This window comes from Molossus molossus, unplaced genomic scaffold (genome assembly GCF_014108415.1).
Source record: "Molossus molossus isolate mMolMol1 unplaced genomic scaffold, mMolMol1.p scaffold_m16_p_13, whole genome shotgun sequence".
NCBI lineage: Eukaryota > Metazoa > Chordata > Mammalia > Chiroptera > Molossidae > Molossus > Molossus molossus.
Window position 1 is genome coordinate 10,038,021 of NW_023425348.1, and position 9,364 is coordinate 10,047,384.

General features: G+C 60.7%; 2 protein-coding genes across 2 annotated transcripts; one reads left to right on the forward strand and one right to left on the reverse strand.

Annotated features, from left to right (window-relative positions):
• The first annotated feature begins 932 nt into the window (after window positions 1-932).
• Window positions 933-2,287, forward strand: APOC3 (apolipoprotein C3). Its single transcript, XM_036258216.1, has 3 exons — window positions 933-1,002; window positions 1,165-1,285; window positions 2,173-2,287. Exons 1-3 carry the CDS (start codon window positions 948-950, stop codon window positions 2,285-2,287), a joined length of 291 nt encoding a protein of 96 aa, XP_036114109.1. The 5' UTR covers window positions 933-947.
• A 2,466-nt stretch (window positions 2,288-4,753) lies between these two features.
• Window positions 4,754-6,390, reverse strand: APOA1 (apolipoprotein A1). The gene is made up of 3 exons (XM_036257904.1): window positions 6,348-6,390; window positions 6,005-6,158; window positions 4,754-5,396 (listed from the first exon to the last, which is right to left on the reverse strand). The coding sequence occupies exons 1-3, from the start codon at window positions 6,388-6,390 to the stop codon at window positions 4,799-4,801; spliced, it is 795 nt and encodes a 264-aa protein (XP_036113797.1). The 3' UTR covers window positions 4,754-4,798.
• Window positions 6,391-9,364: the final 2,974 nt, after the last annotated feature.

Here is a 9,364-nt window from a genome sequence, read left to right on the forward strand (position 1 = left end):
GGTAGGGCGAAGGTGGGCCCAGAGGCCCCTGGCTCATCCCTCAGCCCCACTCCCAGCTCACCAGCTTCTTCCGGGGGAGCCGGGCTGCTGGGAAGCAATGTGACCTTTCCGGGCTCCATGTACCCCCAGTGCCTGAACCCACCTGGGCTGTAGGGGTGACAGGAGAGTGGCATGAATACCCACAGCCTTCTAGAGATTTCCCAACTCTCCCAGCAGGCCCGGCTGCATCTGGCCGCCCTGCCTAGGCCCTGGTCGACGCGGATCAGCAGGTGACCTTTGCCCAGCTCACAGGATCTTCAGTGCCCACTGCCCTGGGGACGATATAAAACAGGTCGGAACCCTCTTGTCTGCCTACTCAGTTCTTGCCAAGAAGCAGCTGCTGCAGGTACTGTCCCCGCCGGGGTGGGCGTGGGGGCATGGACAGGGGAGCAGGACAGAGCAGGAAAGGGGGGTCTCCCCGGAGCTCAGGAAGACTTAGGGCTTGGCGAGTGGCCCCCACCTCCGGTTGCACGCTGGGGGGAACAGCAGCCCATGGAGGGAGGCGCTGGCCCTGAGCTGCAGAAGGTGTGGGGGCAGGGCAGGAACTGGACCTGGCTGCACACTGTCCCTCGACGGCACGTTGAGGACTGCAAGGGGCCTAGACACCCAGTCCTTCCCAGACAAGACCGTCCGGAGAGGGGCAGAGAGTCACCCGGGTCACACAGCATGTGAGCGGCAGAGCCCTGACCAGAACCTGATTCCTAGTCTGGGGCGTTTTCTGCTGCACCCCACACCTCCCCGCTCTGGGCCGTGTCTGCCCGAATGCCGTCTGGAAGCCCCTCGTGTCCTCAGACTGGCGTGGGCGCGGCCTCTCTGCCTGCTTTGCCCGGCCCGGGGTCCCCAAGCTGCACCGACCCCAGGGACTGCAGTGCCCCTCACAGCCCCACCCTTGCAGGAACCAAGGTGCCATGCAGCCCCGGGCCCTCCTCGTTGCCGCCATCCTGGTGCTCCTGGCCTCCGCTCGTAAGCAGCTGTGGGGATGGGCCGGGGACAGGTGGGGGCAGCTTTCTGCCCAGAGGACCCTTGGGGGGTGGCTTGGTGATCTGGGCGCTGAAGGGTGGCTGGGCGGCAGCCAAGGGATCCCCAGAGGCTGGTCCACCCTACTCAGCCCTGCTGTCCTCACAGGAGCTGAGGAGACCAGGGAGGACTCCCTTCTGGGCGTCATGCACGGCTACGTGCAGCAGGCCAGCAAGACAGCCCAGGACGCGCTGACCACTGTGCAGTCCAACATGGCCGAGCAGGCCAGGTATCCTCACTTCCGTCCTTGGCACCAGCTCCCTCGGTCCCACCTACCCTGACTTGGCAACAGACCTGCTCTCTCTGAGCCCCTGTGCCCTGGTCCACACCACGGGGTCCCTCACAGGGCTCTCCCAGGCGGCCATGGAGAGGACAGAGGCATCCACCTCCTGGCCCTTCTCCCTTTGCTGTCCCTCTCTCCTCGCTCAGGCGCCTGCGTGGCCCTCACGTCCGTCTCCTCTTCTCACAGTCTGGCCAGAAGTTCGGCTGGGACGCCCCACCTGACCTGATTCAGCCCGGGGGTGGGGGTGGGGTGTGTGTTTGTTTCTACCTTGCTCGAGCCCGGGGTCTGTCCTGAGCAGACGCCCATCCTTCTTCTCCACCTGCCCTGCCCGCCAGGCCCTCCTGCCATCCCCGTGGCAGAGGCGTTCCCAAACCTGTCCTCAGCGCGGGCTGTGCAGCAGGTCCTATTTTCTCCACTTTGCAGATGAGAAAGCCGAGGCTCAGAGAGGTTAAGTGACCTGCCCCAGACCCCACAGCTGATAAATCCTATGATGATTTTCCAAACGAGAGATCATTTTCCTCTGACGCCTCCCACTCAGATCCCCAGACTATTGATTCCAGGGGCATCCCTGGCCTAGAGGGGCAGACCCGACCGCACACGCCTTCCCGCCAGGCACCCCCTTGCCTCAGAACGGGGTGGCCGGGACAAAGAGCCCTGCACTTGCCTGGGGTCCCGTCGCCACCTTCGGCAGCTGTCCTGCCTGGTGGGCTGGAGGGGACTCTGCCTGGGGTCTCAGGGGTGGCACCGGGTGGGGGGCAGTGGGGACACGGGCCCCAGGTGCCCCGGCCTGCGGATGAGCTCTCCCCTCACTGTGGCCCCCCCGTGCTCCCCAGGGGCTGGATGACAGATGGCCTCAGCTCTCTGAAAGACTACTGGAGCAGCCTCACGGACAAGTTCTCCGGGCTCTGGGATTCGGCCCCAGAGGCCACACCAGCTCCGGACTTTTAGGCCACCTGAGGCCTTGACACCCAAGTGTGCCTGCCCGTCCATCCTGCCGGCTCCTTGGACCCTGCAGCCTCCAGGACTGCCCCCCAAGTTCGCTTGAAAGGGACAGCATTCCATTGTCCTCCCATCCCACCCCCGGGCCTGGCCCATCCCCAGGCATGCTGTCCTCCCAATAAAGCTGGATGGAAAACCGCTGCGAGTGGGCATCCCACACGTGCTATGTGTGTTTGGGCGGGGCCGGCGCCTCCCGCCGCTTGGTGTCTGGGCTGCTTTTCTTCATCTGTAACTTAGAAACGCCCTCCTTACCCTGCCGGCCTCGGCACGTTTGTGGGGAGGGGCCAACAGGGTCACAGGGTTAACCACTTCGATAAACTGTCAAATACTGCACAACGTGACTCGAGTGTGTCCTGTGTGCCAGGCACTGTGCTTAGCCGTGTATGTCATCGTCAGAGTTGAGACTGTGTGTCCACCAAAGCTCCGGAGCTGCCCTTCACTGCCTGGCCCCTCGCAGCCGCACGGGAGGACAGGAAGCTGCTGGGGTCATGGTTGGAGTATCATTTGTCTCGGCTCGATTTTCAGCTCCATCAAGTTCTATGAGCCTCAGTTTCTTATCTGTGAAGTGGGCACAAACATACTCCCTCCATTGTCGGTTTGTTGAATGAATGTGTAAATGGATGCATGAATGCGTGAATAAGTGCATGCATGAATGCACCAATGCAGTGAGACCTTGCACGGCCTGTGCCACATCAAAGGTTCCTTAAATCGTTGTCATTGTTGCTCTCGTTTGAGCTGATTGTTCCCTTGGGACCAGGATTGGAGTGGGAGGGCCAGTGTCCTGGGAGCTAAAAAGGTACCCAAGGTCACCCACAGAGGGTGCTTTGCTTGTGTCCCTACTGCCCACAAGATGTTCTCGTCAGAGAGTTCTAGAACCACATTGTACTTGAGCGGTCTCCCCACTCTTCCACTGAAAAAGGGGCTGAGGAAAGGCATTTGCCTAATGTCGCAGAGCCAGCAAGTGCCAGAGCCGGACCTCAAGTCCAGGTCAGCGGCCCATGTTCTGCTCAGCTGACTCGGAGACCCTTAGCTACACCTATGCCAGGGGCCAGACAGATGCTGGTGGTGAATGCACACCCAGCCCCACCTGGAGACATCTACTGTCCCATTGCAAACCTCCCTGGGCAGGGACCCCAGCACCCACACCTGGGAAACGGTCTCACCCAAATCCGGGCTTGATGCTTATTGTTGTAGGTGGTTAGACCCCAGGGTGGTTAGAAACTAAAATGCTTGCTCCTTTATCCAAGAGCTGGTGAGACACTGGAGATGGAGGAGGGGCAATTATCCAGGGGTCCGTACATATGAGGGGGCAAAAGAGCCCTGAGGGGGGAAGTGGGGAAGGCACTGTCTTGACGATCTGTGAACCGTGTGCGCGTGCAGAGGGTACACGTGCCTGACTGTGAAGAGGGGCTGGCTGTGGACAGGGCTGTGCACAAGAATGTGGATACCTGTGTGCGCATCCAGGCAAACTTGAGTGCCTGGCCATAGACTTGTTTCCTTAAATAACGGAGATGCCCAGGGGCAAATAGGGCTGAAGAGGACAACCTCTCCATCTGCCTTCAGCCTCGGCGAGTTCGGAGCTCCAAGCCTGAGTTGCTCCTCCGGACCAGGAGTTTAAAGGCTGTCCACCCAGAATGTGGAGATGGGCGCAGTGGGATGATGGACAGGGAAGCATCTTGAAGATAAACGTGTGCTGACTCTGCAAGAGGTGGCGGTTCTTTCCCCAGCTCAGGCCAGAGCCGCCAGGGCCGGAGCCCCCTGGGGGGCTGGCACCGCTGTGCCTGAGGACCCAGGAGCTGTCTGCAGATGGGGTGGGAGTGAGAGACAGAGGCTGCACTTGCGAAAACAGAAAAGGGGAGCGTTTATTTAAATGCCGTTTAATTAATCAAGGGGGAGGGAGCAAGGGCCAAGCTCTTCCTTTGAACCTGCCCAAACCCTTCAAGTGCTCCTGAGGTCCACCCTCCCCCTCCTAGAGCCAGAGAGGACTGTGAGGCTCCTGTCCTCTGCCCAAGGGAACACCCCTGGGGACAGGAGCCCACTTCTCCGCGCAAACCCGCTCTGCCTCCCTTCCCTCCTCACACCGCTGCAGTCTTGTCTGAGGCTCCTTCAGGGCCCTGGGCACTGGAGTATGTGCCACTGTGCCGGTCCCTTACTTCCCGTCTGGAGAAGGGACCCACACTACCTCAGCCCAGCAGCGGGCGCCTAGCGGCTCCTCCGGCACGAGACCCCGAGAGCCTGGGGTTCCAGAGCCAGGGCTCCGCAGAGGTCCCTTCCAGTGGCCCGCACCCCCTCCCCATTCTTCCAAGACAGAATTTAGGGGGAACGTTTTACTGTTTAAAAGTCATCATGGAGCTTCAGAAAGCACAAAAGCCAACACCTGCGGCCGCTTTGTAAACGTTTATTCTAAGACCCCGAGCGACAGAGGGAGCCCGCAGAGGGCCAGAGTCCCAGCAGCGCGGCTCACTGGGTGAGCTTCTTGATGACATCGTCCAAGACGGTCAGGAAGCCGGCCTTTATGTTCTCCCACACCGGCAGCAGGCCCTGGTGCAGGTCCTCCAGCGCGGGCGACACCTTCTGGCCGAGCGTGCGCAGGTGCGTGCTGGCCTCGCCCTGCAGCTTGGACAGCCGCGAGTTGCCCTGCTTGAGCGCCTGCAGCCGCTCGGCCAGGCTCTGGCGCAGCTGCTCCCTGTAGGGCTCCAGGTTGTTGCGCAGCGTGTCCACGTGGGCGCGCGCGCGATCGCGCAGCGCCTCGCCCAGCGGCGTCAGCTTCTTGTGCAGCTCCTGCAGCCCCTGGCCCGCGCCCTGGCGGAGCTCCAGGCCCAGCGGCACCACCTGTTTGTGGTACAGCGCCACATCGTCCTCCCACTTCTTCTTGAAGTCTTCCAGGTAGGGCTGCACCTTCTCCTTCACGGCTGCCAGATCAGAGTTCAACTGCTGGACCAGCCCCCGTGAGTCCTTTTCCAGTTTGTCCCAGAAATCTGTGGTAACCAAGCCGAGCTGTTCGCGCACCTTGCTGAACGTGGTGGTCAAGTTGTCCCAGTTGTCCAGCAGTTTTAGGCTGAAGGTGGGGAGAGAAGGTCTAAGGGGTGCGGCCCAGGCACCCTGGACACCCCCAGACCTCCATGCCCAGCGCCCCAGCTTCTCAGCTTACACGTGGTGACAACTGCCTCTGAACGTAGGGTAGCTACGGGTCAGACCCGGGGCTGGCTTTTCCCATGTGGTGTCTCACCCAAGGCAACCCCGCTCCCCCAACCATATCCATAGACCACAGAGCTACTGGGAGACAGATCTGGGGTTGGTGTTCAGTCTTGTCTGTGCCCAGAGCTGGGCCATTTAAGGACCCATCTCCACACTTCCAGACCATTCTCCTCTCTGAACACAGCCACCGGGCTGCAGGGCAGGAGCAGACGGGGCAAGAAGGGCAAAGAGCTGGTTGTGGGCAGAACGTGATGCTGCGGTCACTGACCCGGCAGCGGTGGTCTGTCCCTTGCTGGGAGGCTGTGGCCCTGCTTGGAGATCCCATTCCTGTTTCTCCGTCCAGGCATGGGGACATCGGATAGCAGGTGGGGATTCAGCCAGTCTGGCCACATCTTCCCACAGGCCTGGCATCTGCCCCTCAGGGCCAGCAGGCTCTGCCCCACCCCAGACCCCAGACTGGGCCCTTACTTCAGCTGCTTGCCCACGGTGGAGTCTTCAAGCTGGGACACGTATTCTCTGCCGCTGTCTTTGAGCGCGTCCACGTACACTGTGGCTAAATCCTTCACTCGGTCCCATTGTGACTGGTGGTCATCCTGTGGCCAGAAGTGCTGGGCTTGGCTTCCTGCAGGAGGGAGGGACACTCGCCAGTTCAGGCCGGCTCTGCGCCGGGATCCCCGCCGAAAGGCCGGCGCAGGGGCAGGAGAGGGGCCTGGTGCGAAGTCTGCTCCCTGGGCCCAGAAGGGTAGACTTCTGGGGACTGAGGGAGGAAGGCCCTCCGGAGGGCTGGCTCTCTGGGTTGGGGGGCACTTACCCGTGAGGCAGAGCACAGCCAAGATCAGCAGCACTGCCTTCATCCTGGGTGACCTGGAGGACAGGGGCCCGGCTGAGTGGGTGGGTCTGTGGTGCAGGGGAGCCGTGTGTTCTCCCAGCTCATTCCAGGCAAGGGAAGAGGGGGTCAGGAGGCAGAAGGCCTCAGGCACCCAGAGCCCTAGCGTGGGGCAGAGCCTGCGCTCGGAGCTGGGGGCGCAGAGGGAGTGGGCGGAGAGCGGCACTTACCTGGCTGAGACTTCAGAGGTCTCTGGGCAGCAGCTTGCCCGGGGCCTTTTATGTGTCCAGCAGGGGCTGGACCAGGAGGCTGATAAGCCCAGCTCGGGCCTTGCCAATGCGCACGGGTCCTAGCAATGTGGAACTTAGAGTTCAAGGGTCAGCTCTGTCCCTGGGACTGGGCAAACAGAGTGGGCAAACAGGAAGCTGAGGGGGCTGCAGGCCAGGGATCAAGGGTTTAGGACGGGGCGGGAGGGTGGTGGCAGACTTGCAGGGCCCAGGGTCGGTCAGCTGTTTCCCACCATCGTCCACTGTGCCAGCAGGGGACGGGCAGCAGAGCCCACACTGGGCAGCGACAGAGGACGTCTCCTTGGCTTCCAGGGAGTGACGTCACACCCACCCGCCTCTCCCCACAAGGGCAACACTGGCCTCCAGCCGCACTCGCATCCCAACAGCCCCCGCAGACTCCTGCACAAAGGCCCGTGGTCAGAGGCAGCTGCGGCGGGGGGCCGGGGGGGTCGCTCCTAACTCCGAGATCTCAGAGACCACTACCAGTTCCAAACGGACCCTAGAGGCCAACAATCAAGTTGCCAACTTCCAACATGGTTATGTAAACATCTTACCTATTGCCCCCCAACACCCTACCATCTACCACGACCAAAGCTTCAAAAAAGAAAAGACTCCTAACACCAAAGCAGGGCGTGATCTCAGAATAGAGGACAGTCGCTGAAATGGAATATAGCTACCTTTGCATGGTTCTCATTTCCATTGGCTCACACAGGCGAGAATGGGTGCCAGCCCTCTGGGACCAGGGGAGGGGTGGGGAGCAGGCAGCAGGACTGCTGCTGAGCTGGGGGGGGGGGGGGGGGCTGGAGGAGCATCTCCCTGAGCCTCGTCTCCTGTCAGCAAAATGGAGACGAGAGTGGCTGGGGTTGTGGGAGGCCCCCGTGACTCCTGAAGATGTCAAGCGCTGTGTTCATTGATGCCGTTCGGCAAGGTTCTCTCAGAAGGTCCAGCCCTACCTCTGAATGGCCAAGCTGAAAGGTACTTTGAGATCGACGACTCCAGCCTCCCCGACCCGCCACCACCTTAGAGATGAGGAATCTAAGACAGTGAACGGGATTTGCCCAATGTCTCTGGTCTCCCAGCGAGTTGGAGGAAGGTCTCCAGGCTTGGAACCCTAGGCAGGAAGGTGACCTCACCATCTGCTCAAGAAACTCCCTCCTACTCTAAATACCAGTGCGGTGCGTCTATCTGCCGGGCCTTGGAGTGGCAGGCTCCGGGCCTTTGTCACTCTAGTGTCCCAAGCCTCACCTCGGAGAAGCAAGCTCTGGAGCCAGGCAACCTTGGGCTTGAATCCCAGCTCTGCCACTTGCTATCTGTGTGAGCCCGGGCATGTTCCAGAACCTTCCGGTGGATCAGTTTCTTGGTGAGGGTGATAGGTTGGGCAGGCAGAATAATGGTCCCTCAGAGATGCCCATGTCCTGCTCCCGAGAACCTGCAACTGTTCCCTAACATGACAAAAGGAACTTCGCAGAGGTGACCATAAGGACCTGGAGATGGTGAAGTTATCCCAGATTATCCAGGGGGGCCCATGTCATCACCAGCACCTTTATTTTTATTTACTTATTTTTATCCTCACCCGAGGACATTTTTTCATTTTTTGTTCAGATAGAGTGGGAGGGAGGGAGGGAGGGAGGGGGAGAGAGAGAGAGAGAGAAACATCAATGTGAAAGGGACACATCGAGTGGCTGCCACCCGCATGACCAACCAGGGCCAGGGACACTGCAACCAAGGTACATGCCCCTAGTGGGAACTGAACCCGGGTCTCTCTGGACCACAGGCCGACGCTCTAACCGCTGAGCCAAACCGGCCAGGGCACCAGCACCTTTAAATACGCTGGAGGAGGAGGGAAAGGTAGTGGTCAGAGGAGACCAGAAATGGAAGCAGAGGTCAGACTGACGTGGCCGCCGGAAGGAGGCCACGCACCACGGCTGCGGGTGCCTCTGGGACCTGGAAGAGGCGATTTAACAGTGACTCCCCAGAGCTTCCAGAAGAGATTGTTCTGCTGACACCATGCTTCAGCCCCGTGCGATCCATTCCGGACTTCTGAGAGCTGTACTGGAAGAGAAGGCCTTGCTGTCTTGGGCACTAACATCGAACACGTATGAGCGTGACTGAATGAGCACCTGGCACTTAGTGAACAGGAGACTCTGCTCCCACTGACCACACATGGTCAGAGCAGTGCTAAGACCTTGGCTCCAGGCAGAAGGGGGAAGGCAGGGGACCTCATTTCTCTGCACGATCTTGGCGCAGATGCTGAGAAGTGGGGTCTCTGGTCCAGGACGGAGCCAGCCCCAGAGGCCTGTGGGAGCACAGCCTTCGCGAACAGCCCCGCTTCCTGCCTGCTCACAGAGTGGGGGGCAGTCCCCTGCTGGGTCAGCTCACAAGTAGGTGTCTCAGGCTGAGGGGTTCCTTTCCTTCTGGGGAAGAGCTCATCCTAGCCAGGACATGGGGCTCTCAGAAGCTCCAGGTTGGGCTCCAAACTACTCGTCCCTGTTTCTTCCTCCTCCTTGGTTTGTGACTGGAAGGACCACCATGGCCAAACCCGCCACCTTGCATCCGCCTCATTCTCTGGTGGCCAAAGTGCTGTCATGAAGAACCGAGCGTGGCCCTGGCGGGCTGCAGGCCAGGCCTGCTCCTTGCTCGTCCGTCTGCGAGAAGACCGCAGCCCACAGCCCAGCACTGGGGTTGGCAGGACTGGGATCGGGCCCCAGACCACCG

Coding starts and splice junctions, on each gene's coding strand:
- APOC3 (XM_036258216.1), top strand. CDS start 948: ATGCAGCCCCGGGCCCTCCTCGTTGCCGCCATCCTGGTGCTCCTGGCC. Junction 1,003..1,164: donor GGTGCTCCTGGCCTCCGCTC/GTAAGCAGCTGT, acceptor CTGTCCTCACAG/GAGCTGAGGAGACCAGGGAG. Junction 1,286..2,172: donor AACATGGCCGAGCAGGCCAG/GTATCCTCACTT, acceptor CGTGCTCCCCAG/GGGCTGGATGACAGATGGCC.
- APOA1 (XM_036257904.1), bottom strand. CDS start 6,390: ATGAAGGCAGTGCTGCTGATCTTGGCTGTGCTCTGCCTCACGG. Junction 6,159..6,347: donor GGCTGTGCTCTGCCTCACGG/GTAAGTGCCCCC, acceptor TCCCTCCTGCAG/GAAGCCAAGCCCAGCACTTC. Junction 5,397..6,004: donor ACCGTGGGCAAGCAGCTGAA/GTAAGGGCCCAG, acceptor CCCCACCTTCAG/CCTAAAACTGCTGGACAACT.